Source organism: Stegastes partitus, unplaced genomic scaffold (genome assembly GCF_000690725.1).
Source record: "Stegastes partitus isolate 25-593 unplaced genomic scaffold, Stegastes_partitus-1.0.2 Scaffold137, whole genome shotgun sequence".
Lineage (NCBI taxonomy): Eukaryota > Metazoa > Chordata > Actinopteri > Pomacentridae > Stegastes > Stegastes partitus.
The window spans coordinates 34,569-60,988 of record NW_007577868.1 but is presented as its reverse complement, the minus strand read 5'-3'; the positions used below and the strand labels follow the sequence as shown (position 1 = coordinate 60,988).

Genomic DNA, 26,420 nt, shown 5'->3' with positions numbered 1-26,420 from the left:
CTTTAATGGCTTTCTCTCTTTCTTGTTTTCTCCATCCCATCACTATTCTCTTGATATATTCCTTCTTAATCACGCTCTCCTCGACTGTCTGTCACAACTTTCTTTTCTCATTCTAACCTCCAAATTAAACGAGCACACAAGTTATCTCCAAAGTAATAGAGGTGAAATCGTGTGTCAGAATAAAATTAAAAAGGTTCGCGACGAATACTTCAAGTTGTGCCTTTGTGTCACGTCTCTCTCTATCCAGCTTTTCCCCTTCTCATTTCTGTCTTCTTCCTCTCGGTTTGTGCTGCGTATTGCCGTGCTCTGAGCCTCTGATTTACACCCTCTAATTCACGAGCTCCCACTGCCAAAAAGCAGCTTGTCTTCTTGAGAGATTTTCCCCACCTCCTGTGTCTCTACTTTTTTTTTTTTTTTTCACCCTCTCACTCTCCACCTCCTGCCTCGACCTCCTCGTTTCTCTCTCTCACACGCTCTGTCCTCATTTTTTTTTTCCTACTCCTGTCTTCTCCTCTCTCTCTTTGGCTTTCCCTCTCTGTGCATCTTTGTCTTGTTTTTCATCTCGTCCTTCTGCTCTCTGTGTTGTTTGGCTTCCCTTTCTCATGAGCGCCTCTCCTCGATCTGCGGTCACGCTGTTCATCTTCCTCTCGCTCTCGACTTCCTTTTTCAAGTTTGTGTGAACCGAGAAAGCGAGCATGTGAGTTTGTTTATGTCTAAGAGCATGTTTGTTGCTCATGCAGCATGCATTGGACCTGTTGTCTCATACTGCAAACACAGAAAGATTACAGGGATTATAGGACAGGCCAGCACAAGATTACAGCCCTCTGACAGTAACTGTTTAAGATAACCAGCTGACTGGAGGTTGTTGCTGGCCAGATAGTTTGTGTGGAGGAACAAAGGTCTGTCTCTCTGTGTTTGTGCTCAGTTTTTGGGTTTTTTTTTTTTTTTGCCAGCGTAGGAAACTCACAGAAGTTCACATTTGAAGGCATTTATGATAGATTTGACATTTACCCAAGATGTACAATGACTTGCAAGTACTGTACAAACTGACATTCAAGAGGAAAGTTCTTTCTGTTTTGCAACTCGGTTTTTATTTGTGTATGTATGAGCATTAGTCCCGTTGCACAGACAATAACAATTTATTCACTAACTTAAGTGCTACGTTTAAATGACTCATCGACTAAACACAGCTGTATAGTAGATTCTCTTAGTGCAAGGAAGACAAATAATAATACAAGCCTAAACTCAGAGTTAATGATATGCTTTTATCTGAGCCTACACGGTGCAGGTTATTAGTGATCAAGAACACTGACAACTGATATATGTTTGTAATAAAAAATTTCAATCTTGTTGTCAGAATTTACCCCTCTGAACCTCAAGCTGTTTCTGGGTTTTGCCCACTGTGGGCTCATTTTTCACTGCAATATTAAGTCCTGCTCCTCTATGGAAACAGCTTAACCATGGCTGCAAGCATCGAGAACTCAAATAGCTCTTTGGTGCACAATAACAAAGTTATAATGCCATAAATCATAAAAAATGAAAGTATTTGTTTTACAAAATTTGATCAAACCTGGAATCGGCACGTACAACATTTTTCCAAGCACACACAGGTTTTACCAGCACTGGACAGAACTGGTTCTACATACTATAGATATCTTACTGGATACATTTTAAATTTGTTTGCATGCTTGTCTTCTATCTAGTCTGTAAGAACAGCCTGCAGTTCAGCCGAAAACTCAGAGAATGTTTGTCACAAGACTTTTGGTCTCAACTGAGTCTGTATTGGCTTCATTGTTGCACCCAGGGGTACAAAATGTATTTTTTTTTGTTTTACAGTATTTCATTAGAGGAAAGCGTTCCTTTTTATCGAACAGATTTCAGTTAAATATCCATTTTTTTCACTTAGAATTTGCTGTTTGTCCCGACGCAACTGAAAGTCCCACATGATTACTTCAAGCACTGTTGGAAAGCTGAAAGTCCACCAATTTCTTTTGGGTTTTTACAGTTTCTTGAAGTAGTTTTTGAAAAAAAAAATTTAATTACAAAGCTTGACCTGACACCTGTAAATATAAAATTTGGCAGAGCTACTTCCTGGGTCATCTTTTGCCAATAGTGTGTCCCACAGTGCACACAGTTTACAGTTCAGTTCAAAACCTGAGCCCTCATTATCTATGCTGTTGGCCACCTAATGACTGTAAATCCAACCTGCCCTGACTTTTAGCTCTGATTTAGTTTCAACAGACCTGGATTATTTGCTGCTATATGCCTAACCAGCTATCTGTCATTTTCTAGCTGCTAATTTTATCTGTCTCCTGGTTGGTCCTGCCCAGGTAGTGCGTTTTTTTTAAGAGCTTTGTGACACTAATTCAATCAAAACACTAAAATTGTGGACCAGAAAAATTAAAAAAAGGCTAAAACTCTCCACAGAGCCAAGAGGAACTGCAGAGTTAAATCTTAATGGCTTTACTGAAATCAATGGATGTGTTTCATCCAGGGCTACCATTAAAATATTGATTATAACAGCTTTTATAGCATGTGGTGGAAACTCTTGTTTTAAGGATCTTCGCTGTTCGTCGTTGCTGCTTCTCTTGCTCGAGGTGCTTCGTCATATAAAATAGATGTTGGCATAAGAAAGAGTCTTTTTTTACAATAAGCATCAGAGACTCTGACTGCAAATTGACACAACCTTAAAAGTTAAGGGGTTACATTTCAACATCAAGTGCATGTTCCCTGCAGATTCCATTCATTAAGGCAGGAGGGAGTTTAGTGGGCTGCCAGTCGCTGGCGACTCTTGTCGGGCTGCCAGTATGTCTTGTCAAGGGTGATTTGTCACAGTATGAAGAATCCAAACAGTTTTGGTGTTTCATATTGGAAACATCGCTAATAATGCCACACAGAGTCTTGCTATTAGGGTAGCCTTAGGCCACAGCTGAATGATCATAAAGGAATATCTGAAGAGATAAATGTGTGTGAGACTATGACTGAACTGCTGCTGTCTTAAAAGAAGCAAATTAATTCACTCATGGCACTGCAGTGCTCCCACTCTCATCAAATGTGATTTGATACTTGAGGGAAGGAAGGAAGAAATTACCCAATGATGGTCTCTCAGTCTAATGTGTGTTTGTGTGTGTTTGTGTGTGTGCATATGATATTTTTCAGGGAGGGTGTTTGATCCAAACAAGCACTGCGGTGTGCAGGACCCCGAAACTAAAAGGCCCTGCACGAGGTCTCTCACCTGCAAGGTAACGCAAATAAACACACAAACAGTCCGTCGCTCGCGCCTCTCCACCGCTGTGTAATTTGTGTGGAGACAATAATGGCTTCTGACCCTTCCTCCCGTTTCCTGTCTGAGGGTGTCTGACCAGAAAAGCAGCTTTGTTTGTTTAGGAGAGTAATATTATTGAAGGGCGTGCTGACATCACCGCCGAACCACAGCTATGATCCTATCTGCCGCTCTGTCTGCCTCGCTCACACGCTCCCAGTTTCTCTGTTAATGCCGAGTAGCAGTGCTGAAGCATTACAGGGCCTACACTTCCCTTGATGAGGTAATTATAGATGTTGGATGAGGCTACAGCATCTTTTAGCAGTAATACTCTATTTTACTGCCCTTTAATTACCTCCACCGAGCGTTACTAATCACTTGAAACTGGTTATTAAGTAATTAAAGATGCATCAGGCGAGTGTGCTGATGTTTTTTTTTGTTTTGTTTTGGTTTTTTTTGTCTGGTTTTTAGCTGTTTTTGGAGTGGTCGGTCAAAACAGTCATGTCTACATTCTCTACCATCCCAAACATCTCAGGAAATGTAGCATATCTTTATAAGCTGGAGGCCACATTGTCAAAATGTCAAAATATTGCACGAATCATGTCAAACAAAAAGCACAATTCAGAGACGGAGGTAGTCTCAGTGCTCTCAGGGTCTGCTGTGGGTATCAGAGTCTCTGTTTATCAAGTAGAAGATCAGTCCTACCTTGTCAGAACTTTACAGAATGATGGCTTTTCTTTTAAGCGCTTAAAATGTAAAAACACTTTCGCAACTTTCTTTGCTTTGGAAACTATGCTTATTTTGGCCAATATTACAGAGAGCCCCAGAAGTGTCTTAACTAGTTTGAAAATGCAAGAAGTTGATGATACTCCGGCCAAAAACTGAGTTGATTTTTGTGACTGACATTCTGCTGGTGCAGAGGAGAGGACGTGTTGTCCCTACAGAAACCTTGTGTTTTTTACAAACAGGAAAAATGCAGCAGTGATGATTCAGTCTGAACCAAGAGTTTCAGCGATAATAATCAAACTTTAAACGCTCTTACACGGTTATTCTGCACAATTCAGGGGTCCTCAGTGACAATGGGCTTATATTTGTGTTCCTGTCAACTTATTCACAACAGATATAATTCAGTATTGCTTAATCTTGTGTATTTATTATTAATATATTTGAAATTGTTGCAGAGCTCTTATGTAGCATTGATGAGATATGTACAAGTTGTTTCCCAACAATGGGCCCCGTTACAGTGATAAAACGTTCCGACAGAAAATAAAAGATTTGAGGAGTTTTCAGCATCCTTTTTGTGTGCAGTGCCATTATAGATATGTTAAAACAATCTGGTTAGATTATACTTAGCTGAGTTAAACTGCCAGTTTTAATCTACACACAATCATTTTTTAAATTAAAAGCCTTGGAAAGCTTTTAATTGATTTTTGTATACATGTGATTTTAGTAGCTTGGTTTAGTTTTTTGCCTATACATGCAGAAAAATGCCTTTTTTTTTTTTTTAACCAACACTCCAAACTCCAAATGTCAGAAAACCGTAATTCCTACCTTGCTGCTGTCTTCAAACAGCGTGCCACACACTCTCCTCTTCCTTCACATTGCTGAAATGAGTGTAGTTGAACAAGAAATACTAGCGTAGCCTCTTGTTTGTGCTTAAACTTGAAATTGTTGACTTGCCACCCTGTTATTCAGCAGTCGGGATGGCTGGTATGATGCTACGTGAACCCTCCAGGCCTCGTGTTTGAAGAGGCCCGAACGAGTACAGGGAGCGTTTTTCTCTCTCCACATGCCGTGCTACCTGTTTAAACCAGTAACTCTGAAGCCTCTCTAAACACATTCTGTAAACAGCTATTGGAAAACCAAATGTTTGATGGCTGGTTACCTTCCAAAGTGCCTGAAAGGGTTTACAAGCTGGCCAGGCACAGGTAATGTTTACCCATGTTAGTGTGGTGTGACTTGGGCAGCAGTGATTGTCATGAACCCAGAAAGCCAACCCTCTGTGAGTGCAGCATTCAGGCCTGTTGAAGTATGTGTGCGTCACACTCAATTCTTCTCAGATCAATATTTTCATTAACAAAGCCTCCCTGGAAATAACCTAATATTTCCTAACTCTTACTAGCTTGCAGGAGGAGAAGTGTGAAATTGCCGTGAAAGCTTTTTTTTTGTGCGTTTGTTTTAACGCCACAGACTCACTCCTTAACCCACCGGCGAGCCGTGCCCGGCCGAAGGAAACATTTCGACATCCTCCTGGCCGAGCACAAGGGGCGGGCGAAGGAGAAGGAGGGACCCAAGGAGAAGGAGAAGGACAAGGACAAGGACGGAGCGCAGGGAGGGAAGGAAAGCGCCAACCAGAGTATCGCATCACAGGAGGCCGCATGTCCCGGCAAGTCTCACTGCCCGAACGGACGACCGCTCTCCACGCTGAAGCTGCGCCTGGCGAACGCACACATACCGAGGTAGGAAAATGTAAAACTAGTACACATGTAACTCAAGCTTTAGTAGTGATTTTCCAATTGCTTCTGCAGCTTTCTCTTTCCTTGTGGATGCCAGGTTTTATTAGTTTAGTCTGTACATGTAGGGAAAAGCAATAACTCCAAACAAAAGCTTATTCGATAAGTTTTTACGTTTACCAATTTTTTTTTAAAATGCTTTGGCGTACAGTAAAACTATTAAGACTTACTTCTGGGTAATGAATCACTTTCACTAACCATTTTTCAGTAGTATCCTTTTCGTATTTTTCCACCAGGGGATGCTGTAAACACAGATAGCCAGAGGAGCAACAGGAAAAGTCTGCCCTTGTCGAAGTGTTATGAGAAACTCATTTCCCGTTTCCATTCAGAAGATGATCCTCTGTTTGAAAAAGGAAGTTATTTGGGATTTTGCCACTTGAGCAAACATTTAGAATGACACTGATTGCAGTGTTAGGGCAGATATGACATGAGGTTTTGTTTAGCTACAAAGAGATTTTCTTTCTCATGCTTTCTTTCTTCCGTCTCCGCTTTTCTATTACTCCAATTTTCTCATTTTTTTGCTTTACTGTTCCTTTTTTTTCCCTCCCCCTCCCCCCATCTGTATTTGTTTTCTTTCATTTCCTACCTTGCTTGTTCTTTTTTATTCTATGCAATTTCACTTCTGTACCCCTTTACCGACCTCGCCTCCTGATTTATTCATCCCGACGTCTTTGTAATATTTCCACTCCAGGGTTCCAGGCGGCTCCTCCACCTCCGCTCCTCTGCTCCCGGCAGCTCCTCCCGCCACGGCCCCGAACCCAGAGCCGTCTCCCCACAGCTGGGTGACGACAGTGGGAGACGGCAGTCGCCTTTCCAGTGACGAGGGAGACGCAGAGACTCCAGAGGACGCCGACAGACCTGCCTTTCACTGCTCCAGTCATCACCCACAGCCTTTAGGGGTAAATACTCTCGACTACTAACTCTGCACTTTTTCATAGTCCATAACCTCGGGGCACTCGGTACCCATTTGCACAAGTTTTAGGCAACAACTCCACTTTTTTTTTTTTTTATCCCCGCAGGGTCTGCTTTTATATGTCATTTAGAGGAATTATTTTGGTTGGCATTGAGCCTCAGGTGTAGCTCTTATCCAGTGTTTTTAGAGGAAAAACAAAGTCAAGTTTGTGTGTAAGTGTGATTTTAGAATCAGTGCAGTTAAAGGAGTAGTTAGAAAAACTGGGGAAATACTCGAAGAAAAGAAGACAGATCTAATGTCTGTGTTGCATATCAAGCTAAACTTGTGGCACAGCGTAAAGACGACAACCAGGCTGTCTGTCTCCGTCCAAAGTAAAATGAAGATTTACCTCGCAGCACTTTTGAAGCCCACAGATCCACAGAAATGATGCTGTTTGTTTAATTTGCGCAAAAACTGAGGTGTTAAAATGGCAAGTTGTTATATGGATATGAAGGACAAGTACAAGGGTTGACCAGAAAGTTGAGAGACTGTTGTGGGCTTGCATGGAGCATGTCATTGTGCACATTCAACAGCATATTGGCAAAAGCTGTCATTACTCAGGTTGTTATGAGATAACGCATTATTGATAGCGGGACCTGTGCTGCACAAGTTTCTGTGACCACTAGCAGGTGCACTTTTGAGATTTTTCCGTGGTGCACATACTTAAACAGAGAAGAAAACAGCAGCCGGATCATTCAAGCTTCATGTCAAGGGGGTCTGCAGCTACCACCAAGAGAAGAAAAAGCAGCTTTCACAGTGCAAGAGCCTGTAGTTTTCAAAACCAGATGTTCAGGTGCACACCAGGAGGATGGTCAATGTTTTCTTTAACGTTCATATGATCGTGCATCTGAAATTAACTGGAGGAATTACTTGGACTGTAAAGGCAGAGTTGTGCTGTATCATCCTGAGGTCTCTGAGGGAAGCATTCGGCGCAAACTACCTGAACTGTGACCCGACAGCCTGTGAGCTTTTGGCCACAGCAACACAGTTATGACTGTCAACCCGCCTGACTCACCAGACTTCCCTCTCTGTGACTTTATCTGTTTCCCCAAAATGAAATTAAAATTGAAGTGTTGCTGTTTTGACGCAATTTAGGAGATTGAGCGCTCATCACAGATGGTGCTTGAACATGTTATTGAGACTTGCAGGGAGCGTTACAAGCATTGCAGAAGTGCTGGGAGCACTTTAGCGCTGTGCATGCATACTACTTTGATGGAAGTGCCACATTTATATCAGTGCAGTTTTTGATTTTTATTGCCACAGTGTGGTAACTTCTTGATTATCCCTAGTAGAGTTTTTTTTTCTTTCTTAAGTTCCAAAGAAAGTTTTAGCATCACTTGTTGTAGGTCATCTCTCATATCAGTTTTAACAAGTTTCCTCTCTTCAGCATCTGTTCTTCATCTGTTTCTCACATCTCACTTCCTCTGCTCTTACTCCTCTTGGTCGCCTCCTTTTTCTCATCAACCTCTTTCTCCACGCCTTTCTTTATTGCCCTCTTACTGCCATTAAACTCTCCTCCACTCCCTCTTTTCTCTCTGCAGTTTTGCGTATTCAGCAGCAGACTCATGGGACGGGGCCACTATGTGTTCGACAGGCGATGGGACAGGATGAGGCTGGCGCTGCAGAACATGGTGGAGAAACACCTTAACGCACAGATGTGGAGGCGAGTGTCCATAAACTTACACAATATTTCGCTTTCTTTGACTGTTATGTGTGTAAAAGCACCAATCAATGATATATCTCCAATCTCCAAATGCTGGAGGAATTCTGTTTGGCTCTGTCTGGGAGATATTTAGAAATCAACAGGTGATAAATATGAAGGAAAACTTGGTTTATTGGAAGCATGAGTAGGTGTATATGTGAGGGGAAGTGTTGTGCATGGTGACCTGTTTCAATAGGGAAACAACTCAGTTGATTTGAGGGGTGGGGAGTGCTTTTGCACCTGGATTTTTCGTGTCAGGAGGACATTTAATTTCACTCGAAGCCTACAAATTTTAAATTAAAGGCAGACACAACAACACAAATACTGAAAGACAAAACAAGGTAGACCCTAAGGAGTAAAGAATCATAAAAAAAGTTCAAAACAGTTGGAGAAGAAATGGTTTTTGAGTGGTCATCGTATTGATAAAATTGTGAAAGGAACAGAAATAGTAGCTGACACTTTTGCTAAGATGAGGAGAATTACAATACTTCTCAAATTATATCAAGAAATAACAGTTTTTTAGTAAAATACAGTGTGTTGGTTGATGCTTAAGGCACGGTCTGTGTTGATACACTTCTTCTTTGAAAGATCCCGTTCTGTGTTTCAGGAAGGTGCCTCTGGCTGCTGAGAGCCTTCCCTCCCTCTCCCCGTCTGGTTCCTCCTCCTCCTCCATCACTTCACAGCAGACTCCCTCTCCCACCTCCGTCAACTCCTCCCTCCTCGCCTCCGCCTCTAACTCCCTCTCCTACACCGCCACGTTCCCTCAGTCTGCGTCCACGGCCGGCATGTTCAGCATCAGAGACTCCACACAGGTTTTCTCACCGGGAAAAGCCCGTAACGGCTCGCATAAAGCCAGTCGCCCATCCAAAGACACGGAGGACCCCGCAGTGGGACCTAAAAAGAGAAAAAACTCTTCCTACTCTTCGTCCTCCTTTTCGTCTACTTCCTTGTTTCCGACCGTGGATAACCACAAAAGGAACGGCAGCAGCTTTCATTCAACGTTACAAGGCTCGGCGGGGGCAACTGCCTCCCCAGCCAGGAAAAAGGGACTCAGCCGCGGGGATGGTGGGCTTTGGAGCGGCTCGGAGGACTGGCTGTCCAGAGCCGATGGGTCTCAGAGTCACAACTCACAAAACAGGTGCGCTGTTTAGAAAGAGATCGGAAACTTCTTAAAACTGTGATTTTGTTCTTTGTATTCCGGGTGTTTTCTCTTACCTACTTGCTACGCTATTAAATTCATATTATCTTTTGTGACACAGACAATGGAGGTTGAGCTCAACAGTATGCAGTCAAAACACATAAGAGTGTGAGTCATTAACAGTAGAGCAGCGTGTAAACACCCAGCGCAAAGGCTGCGATGACAGGTGTTTGGCCTTCATCAAAATTATGCAGCACTGTAAGATCTGCTGCAGCGAATGACGAATCAACCCAAATATATCATACTGAAAAGTCAGAAGTGAACTAGAGTTTAATGTACATTTTTAATGCAATCTATCTCCTCTTCTGCTTCTCTTTAGTCGCGAACTAGCCACCACCAGTATACCCTACTCACCCAGCAGGGAAGTGGCCTCAGCGCCCCATCAGCCAATGGCTCCCCCCTCAGGACCCTTAGCTTATGGCGGAGGAGCAGAGGGGAGGAAGAGGAGGAGTCCCAGCTCTTACAGAGGGAAGGCCAGTAAGCTGAGCAGGCCAGGAAGGTTAGAGAGCCTTTTCGGGAAAGGAAATGACAGCGGAGGGATACTGGCTTCGGGACCTGAGTCCCCAAGACAGGTAGGTGTTACAAAAGAGGCTCTCATTATTATTTCCTACTTGGAATATCCCTGAATACATTTTGGTGTGATTGACACTGGAGTTTCAAGCTAATGTTCTATTCAGCTGGGTGTATGTGTATGTGCACAGGAATGAAGCTGCAAATATCGATCCATGACCGACAGAAGTATCTAAGTTTTCAGTCAGACGAAAAAACTAACTTTTCACCCATTTTCTGGCCGTTTTTGAGATTTTTACCAGAATCTAATGATGATGCAACTTCTATATTTCTTTTGGAGATGGTTTGATTTTGATTATGTGACCAAAGTATAAGAACTTTAGCAGCTAATTAACAGGTGGTCCTTAAACAGAGACAGATTACAGTGACGAAAAACTAGTGGTTAAAGACTCTGAAAAAAGCATTTTTTTGTTTTCCAGGTTCAAAGATGACGATTCATTCTAGGTGTTTCATTGGTTTGTAAGGATAAACATCAAGAACTGAACATTCTTTTTAACCTCGGCTCTTTAGATGGCAACGTCAGTCAGTCCACCCCTTTTAACCTGAAACTATCTGATGCATTGTTTTGACATTTGGTTCAGACATTCATGCTCCTTAGAAGATGAATCCAATTGCTTTCCCTGACTACGCCTCTACTGCCACCATCAGGTCAAACATGCAAACTGTTCAATATTTAGATTTATCAGTTAAAACTAATGGCACTCCCATTATCTTCTGTTGTACGTTGGGTTGAGCACAAATTAACAGATTTTAGCGTAGTAGCACACCAGCTTGTGGGGGTGAGCTTAGAGAAGATTGTATGTGACAGTAATCATGAGCATATTAGTTTTTAGATTGTTCACTATTTGAGCTAATGATAGCACACAGGTACAAAATCTTGAATGTCCCATATAAAAATATGGATTCAAAATACCTAAAATCAATTTTAATTTTGTTCTGTATGGCTTAAAAGCTTGGAGGTGTAAAATCAAAGCTGTGAGAATATTAAGACGCTTACTTGTGTCGTTCTGGGTGTTGTGGCGAATTCGCTCCAGTCGTATGCCCACAGGTCAGAGCTCTTTGGAACCTTTAAAGGATAGTCAGAGATGGTGGAAACTTCAAGACTGATTTGAAACCAGATAAGAAGGACTGTATGGGTCGGTGTGTTTTTGTTGCCTTTAGGGCTTCGGTGCAACTTCAACCATCTGTTCTTTACATCCGTTGTCTTCTCTCCTGCTCTCTGTGCTCACATATTCTGCATTTTAGTTCAATTTACAAAAAACCTGTTTACATTTGCGTATTTTTCTGTTTCTATTGTTAAACAACGGAAATGGTGATTTAAAAGTAGCCCATGAAGCCTACATGGTAACCAGGCAGTCACTTTTAACCTCCAGCTGTGCGACGCTAAACTGCTGATTTTATAACTGCAGCGTTGTCCGACAAACTCACCACAAACGTAAAATAAACACAATAGCAGTGCTGTAATTTTGGTGATATTTACATGTCACGAAGAAAAGTTAGAGGCGATAAAAAGTTCTGCTCTCGTGCACTTATTCATGTCTGTGCAACAAGTTTTGCTCTGTGCTGTCAATCACAGAAGCAGAGAGCGTCTTTTAACTGAAGGGGGTGTGGACAGCTGTATTTAAAGCTACAAACACTGCAACAGCTTGCGTAGAACGAGGTTAAAACTCGGACCGTTTAAGCATCAAGCAAGTAAACAAAGTACTGCTCAATGCTGAGACTCCTGTGTCTGCTGTGAAACTGTTGGAAATTGCCTTACATGATCGAATCTGTGTTCTCTCTCCACAGGCCAAGTTGCATCACTGACAGAAACCTGTTCCACGGACAGAATGTTGGGCAGCTGTGCAGGCCACCACCGCATGTGACCTTCGACCTCACCACTCTTCCAACGACGGCGCCAATCTGACTCCTTCATCTCGCCCTCGTTTATCCGATGACAGTTCAGTTCACCGGCTGTGACGTCAGCAGGGGGGTGGGGGTCTCTGAAGTCTTTGCACCCGGCAGTAACTTCCCTGTCCCTCGTTATGGATCGTTTTGTTGGAAAGCTGCTCTGCATCACTGTGGTCTTTATGGAACAACATTTTAGAAACAACCTCTCCTCTGAAAAGGGAATTTGCCTCACGTTCTCAAGGCATTGTTAATAACACCACCACTGTCGAATCTCTTCGGGGCAGGGGGGGATAACCAGAGTAGATTTCCAGTCAGCTGACGAGGAAAGACGTCTGTGATTGTTTTGGGGGGAGTTTGATGGTTAAAGGACCTACTGACACGACTACTGTAGGACTCAGACTTCAGCTACACCACCTCAATGCCCCCCGTTTTTTCTGTCTATCTGTTGATTTTAGCTTTTCCTCTTACTCAAAGAGAGAGGAGATAACAGCAGGTTTGGCTGGGTTTTATCCAGCTTTCTCTCTTTAAGCCTCTTTCCTCGTTTCTTTGTCTACCAAACAATTTCCTCCGTTTCTCTATTTACCATCTCCCTCCCTCGTCGTCCATCCTAGCATGCCTGTGTTCAAAGTGCACTTACTTCCCTTCAGCTCCCCTCTCCCACATCCTTCACAGACTCCAGATCGGTCTCCAGCAGAGCCACGCTCGGACCTGTTCGCACGAGGGAAGGAGAAGCATCTGCGTTACCAACGGCGCCGCGTCAATGCATCGTACTGACACATAGGAAGAAGTCTGATTGTTTTGTTACTTTCTTCGTTCTGGTTTTTCAATGTTGCAAGAAACTCCTGGACTTGCATTCAAAATGGAATTATTACTACGGTGTTGGATGGCTTTTCTTTTTTCTTTTTTTTTTTTGTATAATAATTTATCATTCTTAAATAATGTTTGTTATCTTACTGACCATTTGAAGTTTGAGCTACAGAGACCTTTTCAGCAAATTTCTATGGCATTTTGAAGAAATGGTGAAACTATTATTATATAGTTCATATTGATGAAAATGTGTACATATCTGTTATTATTTTTGTATTTATTAATAATTGTCCCCTTTTACTAAATATGAGGTAAAGAGGGAAGTATTTCGCCCTCCTGCTTTGGTCTGTGTTGAATAAGAATGATGAGCTTGGGCCTGGTTTCTCAAAACTTTCAAGACTTTGTTCGTTAACAAATCAATGCTCGAAAAATACTCGCACAACCAAATATTTAACTTTGGCAATGGCTGCTGTTTGTCATTTCCATATAGTTACATTATATGATTATATTTTTTTAAGAATTTGCCAATATTCAGTTCTCTTCCAATGACTTAAGCTTATTGTGAACAATTTTATTATTATTTGAGAAAAGTCTTAATTCAAAGTGGAGTTCCGTTGCTTTTTCTGGAGCTTTTTAACCCATTTTTACACGATGTGTCCCACTTCCTTACTACATAATATGCTATTACAGTATACACGGTGGGCTGCAAGGTGGTGCAGTTGGTAGCACTGTTGCCTCGCAGCAAGACGGGCATCAGGATCTTTCTGTGTGGAGTTTGCATGTTCTCCCCGTGTAGCGTTATCCGGGTTCTCCGGCTTCTTCCCACAGTCCAAAAACATGTTGAGGTTAATTGGTGATTCTAAATTGTCCGTAGGTGTGAATGTGAGTGAGCTTGGTTGTCTGTCTCTAAGTGTAGCCCTGTGATAGACTGGTGACCTGTCCAGGGTGTCCCCCGCCTTCACCCTGAGTCAGCTGGGATAGACTCCAGCCCCCCATGACCCTAGTGAGGATTAGGCGGTGTATAGATAGTGGATGGATGGATGGATGGAGTACACATGGTACATACAGTATTTTGCAAACATTTGAGCCACTGAAGGCTGACGTCTGGCCGTCTTCACCATATTCTCAAGAAAACCCTTTATCAGGATATTATCACTTTCAGATTTGGCCTTTGGGCCACGACAGCACCAATATCTCAGTATTTTTTTCCTGACGCTAAACACTGTGTATCTGTTGTTTGCTGAACTACAAAGCTTGATTTATTTTGTGAAACCAGGCCCTGTTTGTATTTTCATATGAAGGGCCCCACATTCCTGTTTGCCTGTGGTTCCACCCTTTTTTTTCTTTTTTTTCATACTTCTTCCAGCGTTCAAAACTGATAGCTATATTTTTTAACCGTCGTTATCTTCCAAGGCCGACCGGTCGGGCGTCGGTGCGATTGTGCTGGGTCGCTTTGTTGTGTCATGTTAGGACTGGGTCAAAAATACGTTCACTTACTCCTCAAATGCCCCCATTAAGCTAGGTACCATTTCTTCTTCGGTAGCTCGGCAGCATGGCCATTCCTTTGAGCCTTTAATTTAAATATCCACTAAACCGCATACACAAGGCATCGGTTGAACAAAACAAGCGGTGATCGAAACACTTAAAGGGAGGATACGTGATTAAGGCACCAGCGTTTTGCATTTATTTCCTATAGCGGCTCATTAGCGCAGCTGCAAACATTGTTAAACTGAACCGAGCGTAAAAGTCGATCTGGAGATTGTCTGAATTATGAAAAAGCGGTGTAATGGATGTCATAATAGCAAATAGCAACGACCTCCAAAACGTCTGAGGGGTTCCCCCGTCCGTTCTCATGGCGTTGTTGATGGAGCTAAAGTAACTGAAAGCATTTTGATTTGCTTTATCACAGCGGGAAGCTCTTAGCAACGCCTCTCACCTGGTACTCGCCAGCTGCCGCGGCGGAAAACCAACTTCTAGGACTCGTTTGTTTCCTGTTCAAGCACTAACGATGAATGAATTGTACATAATCAGTCGTATCTGTGTTTCTCCAAGTGCTTCCCGTGATGACACTTTATTCATCAGCGATCACCTAACAGCTTAGATCAGTTTAGTAACGCCTGCCTGGCTTTGTTTTACTGTAGATACACAAGGTTTATCTGGGTACTCGCTGTGTACAGTTAACCGGCTGACATGCCTGCAAGATGTTTTCTCACAGTTTTTCTCTTGTCACCTGCTGTGCTTTTACATGTCGACACAAAAAAGATCAAACCTAGAACAATGATGGTTTATATTGACTAAAAGTCTTGGTTTGGGGCTTCGATCTTCTCACCTTTTCTCACATGTATCTACAGATCTAACATGGCGATCTAAGTGTTTTTGGAAAGAACCATCCCTGACTTATTGTTTATAGTTGTAGAAATGGGAAGTTACAGTTTTGTTGCAGCTAAAATCAAGTTAAGGCTCATGGATGCAGAGGAGTTGGTATTTTGTCTTTGCTGTTCAATTTTATGGAGGTATTAACAGTTTTGTTGTTTTTTTTTAACCCTCCTTGTTCCTTTTTTTTTTGCACTTTGTCATATTGCCCAGAACTTTAATCAACTTCTATTTATATAAATATTTGAGATATTGAAAAATCTATATAAATATATATATTTGTAAAAGTGTTTCCGGCAACTACAGTGAAAGAAGATGAAGAGTATATTCTTTGGTCAGTCGGCCCCAGAACCAGCACACTGTTATTATCCGATCCAAACTGTGGTGAATTTTGAATGTCGGAAAAATGCCTTGATAGAATTTGGGGGGTTTATTCAGTCTTACTGCAGTCGGATTAGAAGATAAGTTTGCCATCAAAACAACTTAACACACGCTGTATTGAAAAAGAAAATAAGGTCTTATATCCAAGCTTTTATTAATGATTGAAAGCGGTTTCGTGGGGTTGTTTGTAAATCAAAGATGCAGCTTTTGAATAGTGAGGAAAAGTCCCACTGCTGATGAATGTTTGTTTTGTATATTTTACTTGTCATTTCTGCAAGTATCTGTTGAATGTTTTCTGTCCAAGCAACTCACGATCGCTGGTGTCTGACGTGATATTTTTTGTACTGCTGGAGAAGAGCAAATGACCTCTTCTGTGGTCTGTCAGTGTTTCACCGGGGATGCTTCAATTATATATTTTGTAAAGTATGAAAAGACACATTTTAATGCTTCAAATTTTACCAGATGCATCTGTAATTACCATGTTCATCAGTGAAAATATAAAACTGAAACGACTCCTGTCTGCTTCCAGTCTTAGAATAGCTGCGACATTTAACTTGTGTTGTTATGATTGTGTGTGTGTTTTTTTCTTCTTCTTCTTCCTAGCAGCCCTCACTCCAGTGATGTCCATCCTACGCTTTGGTCCAGAGAGAAATATCTCAACTGATGAAGAGGATCCATCTTACTCACTGCGGTGATCTCCTGACCTTTCCTCTTAGTCCCATTAGCAGGCTGACATTTTTGGCTTTTTGTGAGATATTGTTGGATATATCGCAGAGAAATTTGATATAGATATCCACGGTGAGCAGAGGATGAATCCCAATAACTTTGGTGGTCGCCTGATTTTCATATCATCTGGCCAAAAGTTCAATTTTCCATTTATCTGCTTTAAAACTGGCATTGCAATCAGACTCGGTAACAAATGGATCATTTCGCCTCAATTCACCAAATGCCCCATGCCTGAAAATTTGAGAGATTTTTTGGGTGGAATAGTGGTTGAATTGACCATGTGTGAAATCTGGCATCATCGGTAACATTAGCTTTTAGCTAAAAATTCTTAAATGGGGGTGTGGTCCTGTCAACTTTTGCGCTGTTTTCTTCCCGCCAATCTGTGGAGTAATGTTCAAACTGCCGCAACTTGAGAAATAATGTAGCTAGAGTCCTGAAATTTTGCAGGCTCATTGATAAGTACGTATGGTCTTGAATGGTACAAGCCGGCTTTGATAGAATAAGAAAAAACAATTATATGATGGGGTAAAATTTGGTTTCTGTCTCCTCATTTTCACCCTAAAAGGCTGATTTGTATTATTAAGTTTTTTCATGTGATTGGCACCCATTGGAGCGTTAAAAATGTAGAGTATGGTGCCAGTCAGAGCCATACTTATGAGGAAAAAATAGTGAAATTCATTGTTTTTTTTTTTACCAATATATGTGTCTTTGAGCGTTCGTAAAATATTGTTATTAGTCATTGAGCAGGTGTGATGGGTGGAGCAGTTCTAGAATATTGTTACTGGGCTAAAAGAAAATTCGTGGTCTTCCAACTCATAGCGCGTCAAATCATTTTTACATCACCCCACCCCTGTTTAAGAACTTCAAACTCTGTGTTAGCTGTGACTCCAGATTTTTACAGATGTTTTACTTAATAACATAATAAGAATATGAAATGATCAGGTGTGAACTTTAGTTTGAACTGCAGTGGAATGATCCAAATATGACAATGTGTCGCCATGCTGCATCGTTTAGCTCCTCAAACCGACCTGTTGCCTTTTCAAAGCCACGACTATAGAAGCCGACATTTAGGCTTTTCTCTTTTTTTTTCCCTTTAAGAATAAAACAATGATCACAAAGTCAAAGCGCTTGCAGCACCATTCAACCCCTGTCAAAGCTTTGCACTTCTACTATTCAATGTCAGACTTCTGATTAGTAACATCGACACTATATTCCATTGGGTGTATTCTAACCACATCCTCCTGAATCAACTGCAAAGCGCTCCACTGAACTTTGATAGAGGATCTCGGCTTGTGACTCAGAAGCTGCTTCTCCTCCGTCGGATGTCTTATCAGGTCAAGGTCCAACTCTAAAAGCTGATAACACAACACCAGCATTTTTTACTTTTGGCAACTGTAGCGCTGCAAATACAACAAAAGCACAAATTTTGTGAGGAGCAGGATTTAGAGCGCATCAAATGGTCTTTTTGAGAGCTTCCCTCGATGCTTTTTTGTTTATTCCGTTTCTTATCATCGGCATCTCTGAGGCGGAATCCAATTTCCAGTAGCGACGAAGCCAACCTCTGACCTCAAAAATCAGCTTTTCTCATAATGATCCGACGTTTTTGTTCAGATGAAACGGGAGCCCCGCGATAGAACATCGAGTGAGATCGGTCTGTGGTGTCATTTCACTGCCTCCCCTCTTCTCTCTGTACCGCTGATTTTATGTTATTATTGTTTCGAGTGAAAAAAAGGGGCCACTGTGGCTGTCATTTCACAAAATCCTCACTCTGCGTGAGAAAGGACATCGCAGGCAATAATTAGACATTTGCCCAGCACTGAGCGTTCACTGTCTCGTGTGTCTGATGGAAAGCAGTCGAGGAAACGCTTCAAAAAAAAAAATAAAGAATGATCCTAATAGTGACTGCCTTGTCCAAACTTTTAGCAACACATTCCTCGTGTTCATCGTCATTTACAGGCCGTGCCGAAGCGACGTGATGAATCGGTGAGTGCGCTTTCTTTTTGCCAGAGCACACAGTGAAATTTACTGCATCTGGTTTTTAGATTTTTTAAAAAACCAGACCATATGAGCTTTATGGTAGAAGTCACAGATCATTCATAACTCACAGATAAAAGGGGAATCTTTAAAATGAGCATTGATCATTTTACTGATTTTTGCCAGCGTGTCTCAGTAATGACTGAGAATTGTCTCCAGTTGAGCCCTTGCAAGTGCTTCTTCACACTCTTGGAGAAAACAGCTAATTGGTCCTCGAGACTGAGTCAGCTGTGACTGTTGACCCGCAGAGAGTGATGACTGGAGACTGAACACACAAAAGTACATATAAAAATATGAGGAGGGGAAAAAAAAGCCTGACAAAACTGCAGTTTAACAGGAAAGGATGGGTGAATACTGTTTTCTTAATTGAAGCACTATTAAATTAAGTAATAAGCTTTAAAGGACCCATACTGTTAAATTAATGAAAGTCTCACATGTGCCAAAATATTTGTCACCAAGTTTTTTTTCAATGTTTCATCTCAGAACACTATGAAGATGTTCATTTTACCATAACTTTATAACCCCTGGCTTTAGCTTTAATCTAAACAGGATGCTTCAGTGTCTGCAGCTTTAAATGTAGCTGAGCTGCTGCTGTCTACGCCCCCTTTCAGGAAGAAGACTCTCTCCATACCCGCTTCCAAACAGAGCTGGTTCCGGTGGTAGTTCGGAGCCAGAGCCTGACTTAGCACCAGTTCTTTGTGTTTCCACCGCCCAAGCACCGGCTCCAGGTTCTCAAAACTGGTGCTTAGCAACTCTTTGCTGGGCCAGAACTAAGCACCGAGTACGTCAGGGGCTGGGGGCGGGGTTATCATGACCACCAAGACCGATGGAAACACAGAATGGGACACACAAGTGGTAATTTATCGTTTTATCGTATTTGTCGTTTTTCGCCAGGAGGTCCGATCGCAGATGTATTGGAATGAGTCCCAGGGCACACTGAACTTTTGCACAAACTGTTGTGCGCTGAAATCCGGTACAATTGTGTCCCACCAGTAGCACCACGGTGGTGGAAAACAGTACTTTTATATCTTTGGTGTACTGCGGTATTTAGGCTTAGAAATGCAGTCTTTTTGAAGTCATTTTTGGTGGCACAACTTCTAACACCACAGCCACCAAGCAGCCGCTACCGCAGCCTGCAATGTGAGGCGTTCAGGGAACATCAGTAAATTGTAGAGTCTATCGATAAGAAAATGTTCAGCAAGTCATATGTTTTGCCTGTGACAAGGTGGGAGGTGCAACCCAATGAGAACGTTAGTCTGGAGTCCTGTGTGGACTTCCAAATGGCATGAGTGTTGTTCGGTAAACAGCTACATACAGTGACGTGGGTGGCTCTAACTTTGCTCCTGACCGATGGAAAGGCTAACAGGTTCTTAGGAGGTGCGACATTTGAACCAACAAAGCACCAGCAACGAACTAGCATCTGGTTCTTCTTGGTGGAAAAGGGGTATCTGTGTAGGTGATTAACAGCCCAGAGCAAAACAGTTGATCACACGGCACCCCACAGAGACATGAATGAGTGTAAGACCAGTGAGTTCTGTCACTTTTAACAGCTTTATTCCGAATTCAACTGTATTTAAATGTGTGAGCACAGAGAGCAGGAGAGAAGCAAACTGATGTAAACACCAGCTGAGTTTACGTTGCATTAAACTCGCTTAGCCGGCTGCACCTCACAGTCAGTTCTCCTATAGAGGAAGAAGCACTATGGTTTCTTTGTATTACTTTAAAACCAACTACAGTAGTCTTGGGCAGGGCTAACTGAAGGATATAGCTTCTGTTCTCTCAACATGGTAACAGGTGGAATTTTTGTGGTGGAACATTTGCATGAAGGATGGAGAACACTGTGATGAACATGGATAATCCACTAAAAAAAAAAAAATAGCAGAGCTGCTTTACTGTACAATCCACCTACTCGGCAAAACTTTAAATTTGCAATGTCGTAGGTTTTTAGGCCGAGGTTGTTGCAGTTTCGCAAAGCAAAGTGGATTTTGAAAACCGCAGATACTGGAAGATGCCTAAAATTAGCAGCAGAGGGAAACTAAGGTAGCACTGAAGCAAGAACAAAGTAACCCATCCGGTCCTTGTTTATTGGTTTCACATCGCTCTTGTTCAGTTCCTCAGATGCAGGTGGTGCATGAAGACTCTTGCGTTCACTCTTGCAGCCAATAGTTGTCTGGGGCAGGGATGAGCGAAGGATGCAGCCTCGGTGAAACAAAACAGCAGAACATTTGGTCTGATTTGCTTCTAGCTGAGACATTTTGGAGTTAGCAGCTCTAGAAAGTAAAAAAGGATTGCAAAATTGTAAGGGAAACTATCTAGCTGTGGGGAGGTTAGAGGAATGGCACGAGTGAGTGTCTGCTTATTCTCACAGCTTTTGTTTTACACCTTCAAACAAAATGTCACGAAAATGGATGAATGGCATCCACTGTCCCTGAAGGTGACTTTTTTTTTTAGGAGGATGTAGAGGAGTAAAGACACAGATAACATCAATTAAACGATATTGATCTATTGTTGTTAGCAACCATAAACTAGTAGTCATACTAAACCAAACAGGAGTGTTGCATCAAAACTTGCACGTGTTGCTTCTTCCTTTCATACTCTCATTTTGAAACTACTAAAAAGTCTATATGTCCTTCTAAAAATGTGATTTTGTAAACATGTAGGTAGGTGTTGTGAAATGCTCCTGAGTCAGACGTCCCGATTCAAAAGATCAGATTAGTCTAATCTTGATTTAATCACCAGTTTAGTCCATTTAACTCCGCTGGAGTGACTGTAAGTCACTGTTTTATCTGCAGCAAAGATTAGCCTGATCCCAGCCTGGTGTTCACTGTGGAAACTCTACAACCGCTATAGTAGACATTCGTTCATTTGGGGGCTTTTAGCTGCAGCCTTGATTAATGGCACCAACCTGCTGGGAGCCGTTTTCATAAAGCAGCTCTAGTTATTGGGGTAACTTTACCGAGAAGCAAACAGGTCTGCTTCTCAATGAAGCTGTCTCATAACCCGTCTGAAGCTTATGATGAGGAAAGCCTCTGACTCAGCATCAGTTGTTTGATACGGCTCTCTGCGTGAGTTAAGGCTGCATATATATGAAGTGGAAAAAACGCCCAAAGAAGGCTGTAAAGTGTAGTCGGTTGAATTGTCTCATATCGTGCTGTAATTTCAGTTTTATTTTATTTTTTTTCTCATCTGAGAAAATGAAATGGCATGTGACAAGAGTGAGAAAAGTTAAATTACACATGGGAACGTTAAAGCCGTCTCGATGCGCAGCCCCACAGATTGCGTCTGAGGTTTGGTCTTTATGAGAGTTTCTCCACTGAAAAAAAAAAAGGGGGAGCCGCTGCATTATTTTTTCATGATTACCGTTCAGCACGACGCACCACGAAGCCCGCTCAGACGCGCACCACATCTCCAAACATCATTTTTCTTTTAAAGCCTTAAAAAACACACTGTGTGTTTTGCGTCCAGGCAGTTTTAAGGCAGTTTGGAAGAGGTCGACTCATGACTACTACCAAAATAAATGAAGATATTTTCAACCAAATACAATGCAGACACCTAATTATGATTAAGAAGTGAAGAGAGAGAGAGAAAGAGAGTCCTCAGGCTGGAAGTTAAGTTTGAAATTAGAGGCCTGTGTGTGTAAACTGCTGCAAATCACCGCCGTGGCAAATATTAAACAGCACCGAAGCCGCGGCTGTAGCTACAAGTACAGATGGCTCCACTGCCATCTATTACCGCGCTCCAGACAAATCGCCACATGCAATTAGATTTATTTGAGCATGACATCCAGCAGGCATTTCCACCCGCCGCTCTCTTCGCTGCTTTTATTTATTTCTCTTATTATTTTTTTATTTACATTAATGGAGCAAAATGACACACAAGCAAGAACACATTCTCGACAACATTGACACCTTGTGGTCACTTTTACCTCCAACACGACCCCCAAAATCAGCCCAGATCAAAAAGAATGATTCAGAACAAAGGATGTTCGCCTCAAAGTAAGGAACTGCTCTTATTTAGGCCTCGTTTATTCAGTCGCTCCCGCTGAGATGAACAATTACCGAACGGGTCGTCTTCTGAATTCATAATTACCGAAGATGTCAGATACTCGCAACATCTGAGGAGGCGGTTTGGCAACATTGGTGAGTGAAAGGAATTAAAACGCTTCATGAAAAGGCGATTAAAATGCAAGAAAGTTAAAGATACAACTGGGAAAAAATAACATTTACTCCATTTTAAAAGCCTGTTAAAGGAGATAGATTTTATCGGCCTAATCTGCTCGTCTAGTTTGTCTTTGAGTCCCTGTGGAATCAAGTTGTTCTTGTGTCTCCAACTCCCTGAGGAAAAGAAGAAAAAAAAAAAGCCCCACTTGTAGCCCCATCCTATAATTATAAACAGTCCATTTAAATTACCAGCATAAACAAATTATTTGTCATGCACAGAAAGTGTCCAAACATGTCACTAGGTGGTGTGATAAATGCAGCCTGCATGTAATTGAGAAGATAAAAGCTCTCGGCTCCATTCGGCCACGTTCATGAATGCCGAGGAGTTTCTCCCCCCATTGCAAACAGCATTCTTATGATAATGGAATAATGCTGGTGCTTTAGTTAATTGTGTATAGGCGATAGTGGTGGGCACCTTTTGTTGCCGGCTCTCATGAGCCTTAAAGGAAAGAGCTGCCGGGGATTATAACTCTTATGGAACTCCTCGATTTCACCCCCCCCTCCCTCCAAACACCATACTTTATTCCCACTTTGCATTCAGTGCGTTGAGTGTTTTTCTTTATTGGATTTGGTTTAAGAGTTTGTAGGGTGTATTCAGGATGGGATTATTTGCTTTTTTTTCCACATATGCTGCCTAACCTGGGGGCAAAATAAAAAAAAAAAAGTATATTTATAGGTGGTTCAAGGTGACGGCAGAGTAGTGACGGGGTTCGTTACAACAGGTGTTTGTTCACGATGTGTCCAAATGTTCATTTCATCCTGCTCTGGGTAAAGTAGGGCAGCAGCTCCGCTTAAGTGGGACACGGTTTCCAAAACTATACCTACATGTGTGAAGTTAGGCTTCAAAGGTAGGGTTTTAGTCGCAGTTTATTGAGGATCTTTGCTGTGTTTTATGTTGGATTTCAATGCACTTTGCGGATAAACTACTATTGGCAAGTTTGATAGGATCCTACTCTAGCTGTGGACACACTGCGATAACACTGCCCCCCATATCCGTAAATAGAAAATACAACAACACTTAAGCAATGAAAGACACCATAAGGTTTGGAAAAGTCACCAAACACTTAGTTTACTGTAGGCACTCAGGTTTTTGTGAAGAAGTGATAAATGGAAACAACAGCTATGCAATAAAATGCGGGATTACTACGAAATTAGCATTTTTGTTGTGCTTCTGTAGGAATAATACTAGAAGTAATATATGGATGCAGCTAATATTTTGTTAAATTCTACTCATTTTTGTAAGCATAGGGGAATGAATGGAACAGAATGGAAGTCAAACAACCAAACACTATATTACTAATGATCATTTTTAGATCGAGGGTGGAATCACAAACCAGATGCTAACGAGGTTGTCGATGCTGCTTGTAGGTCACAGTGTTCCTGAAGGGCTCGGTGAAGTTGATGGACATTTTCAGGGACTGGATCACGCTGTTGGACACGTCAATCCAGTGCATCATGTTGCAGATTGTCTGTCATACCACAAAAAATATTTCTTCCATGATAAACGGTGCAGTTGGGGGACTTCAAAGTGCCACACTACGGCCCTAATTAACTTGTCAACATCCACGCTTTCTCTTGTCATCTGTGGCATCGTGTCATTTGAATAAAACTGGCATTGAAATGTGGCCTTTTACAGTCTCTGGCCACCATCTAATCTTTGTCCCGTAACCTGATGGCGATGTGGATTAACTCAGTGATTTGGTCACCAGTTGAACAGCTCAAGAACTTTTTCGTGCACAACTGGCGAAATTGAACCTTTTTCTAATGCTTGCAACAGAAATGAGACTTTTAACTTTTTCTCTCAGTCCAAAAAGATAATTTGAATGACGCATTTATGTTTTTATTGAATTTTAGATTTAACTAAAACGCCAAACTTTACATAAATATGGAGAAATATACGGTTATAGTATTCCAGAAGTTTTTTCACCAGCGTGTAAACTATATTAGGCCACCATATGTTTTCAAACTGGACTATAAGCACCATTGTTTTTGTTTTACGACTGTGAAGTAGTTCTGTAGCGTTTTAACATTTGCTTTAATCTGCTTTTAACACTACTAACGCACCACATTAAGGTTTTATGAGCTACAGTATTTGACCGATAGACTTTTATCTGCTCCCTTCTTGCTTGCAAAACTTTTATCCACTTTCTACAACCCCCGTTTCTCCGTGATTATTCCAATCAATCGCACAAAATACGTACCTCAAAACCTCTCATTCCGTCTCTTTCTGTGTCAAACATATCAATCTCACCTGCTCCATCACACACACACACACACACACACACACACACACACACACGGTTATTACATATAATGTAAAGCCTGAGCCAGCTGGTGCCAATTAGCCAAACTACTCTTTCTTTTCTGTGCTTTCTCATTAACATGAATAGTACATGAGCTAGCTAGCAATAATCAGCCTAAAAGTGTTGGTTTGTAGTTGTAGAGTCAATTTAATACAGATCCTTTATTAATATGTGGCCAAAAAGGGCTTATTTATGTGACATGACATAAGTTTTAATCTGCTGGTAAGTGATGGCCTGAGCTAACAGGTTTGTTTTCTACAGTTTGGAAACAAGGTAAGGATTGTTCTTTCTTAGCATTTTGACAGTTGCTTTAGTTTTATTAATTATTGTTCTTTTTTGTTTAGCTTTTCTTTAATATCTGAACTGTTGTAACACCTCTTAAAAACTAGCGCTAGCTGTATTAGCTGGGCTAACGTCTGTGGCTAAGCTAACTAGCTTGGGGATGCTAGTTGAAGTTAGCACAGCAACAGTGTCATATTTATGAAGTTATGATATCACAAAAACTATTTATGGTTTAATATAAGCAGGTTAATTTGGGGGAAGTTATTGTGGGGGGAAAATAAGTGAAGCTAAGAACTTATTTGGCATAAATTGCTTAGCTAGCACTGCGGTTGCTACCGCTAAATTGAGTTAGCTGCTGTAGATGTTAGCAAAATGGCTAACTGGTAAATAAGACTGTTTATGTTAAAAATATTCACATTTATCGCTTAATTTCTGGGCCAAACAGTCAAAAACACTAAAATATGCCATTTTATAGTTGACTGCTGTCACATTTTGAATTTTAATACCATTTAACCAAAGAAAAGAGTCAACAGTTGGCCAAAATAAACTTGTTTTTATCGTTTTTTTTGAGAAAATTAGTGAGAAATACTGGGCTTCAATGCTTATAGAGTTTTAAAATTAAACTAAAAATCACTGCAGCTGTGAGATAAATTATAAACTCATGAGCACAGATGAGGAAAGTGATGCTCAAGAGTTAAATATTATAATTCTGTTACATTAATATCCGAAACAAGGAGATTAAACTTCTCAGATTTGGATTTTATGTGAACATTTTAAGTGCCTTTTGTGATATTTGTAAATCCTTCTTTATATGGAAGGAAACTGTGAAGTTATGATGCAAAAAAATGCACAAACTCATGCAGCAAATGTCATCTTATTTAGGCCACAGGATCCTGGATGTTACTTTTAGTGCAGTTTTCTCAACGTTAATCTGGTCATATTTCGTTAAATTGTGGGTATAAAGTGTTGAACGTGTTGCCTGAACTTCTGGGAGGGTGTAACCATCCCTGCTGGACTTGGCGTTTGCGTCGCGGACTGGCGTGGAGAGCACCGTGTCCTCAAAAGGTTGCGCGTTTTGGTGGATAAATCCGCACCACAACCGCCACTGTGCTTCAAAGCTGGTGGATTATTCAACTTTTCCTATTTGCCAGAGGTCAAATCCTCCCTTTTTTTTCGCCATGTCGCCCTAAAGTGCCGGCATTTCCAG

At 41.5% G+C, this 26,420-nt stretch overlaps 1 protein-coding gene across 2 annotated transcripts in view; it reads left to right on the top strand.

The window, feature by feature from the left end:
- Positions 1-12,282, top strand: part of atxn7l1 (ataxin 7-like 1) — a 29,341-nt gene extending 17,059 nt beyond the window's left edge. For both annotated transcript variants that reach the window (XM_008278889.1, XM_008278890.1), the window contains 7 exons: positions 3,160-3,242; positions 5,453-5,721; positions 6,467-6,674; positions 8,269-8,390; positions 9,037-9,567; positions 9,947-10,199; positions 11,986-12,282. In XM_008278889.1, the coding sequence (XP_008277111.1) occupies positions 3,160-3,242; positions 5,453-5,721; positions 6,467-6,674; positions 8,269-8,390; positions 9,037-9,567; positions 9,947-10,199; positions 11,986-12,003 (1,484 nt within the window). In that variant the 3' untranslated portion in view covers positions 12,004-12,282. The remainder of the gene's footprint in view (positions 1-3,159; positions 3,243-5,452; positions 5,722-6,466; positions 6,675-8,268; positions 8,391-9,036; positions 9,568-9,946; positions 10,200-11,985) is intronic.
- Positions 12,283-26,420: the final 14,138 nt, after the last annotated feature.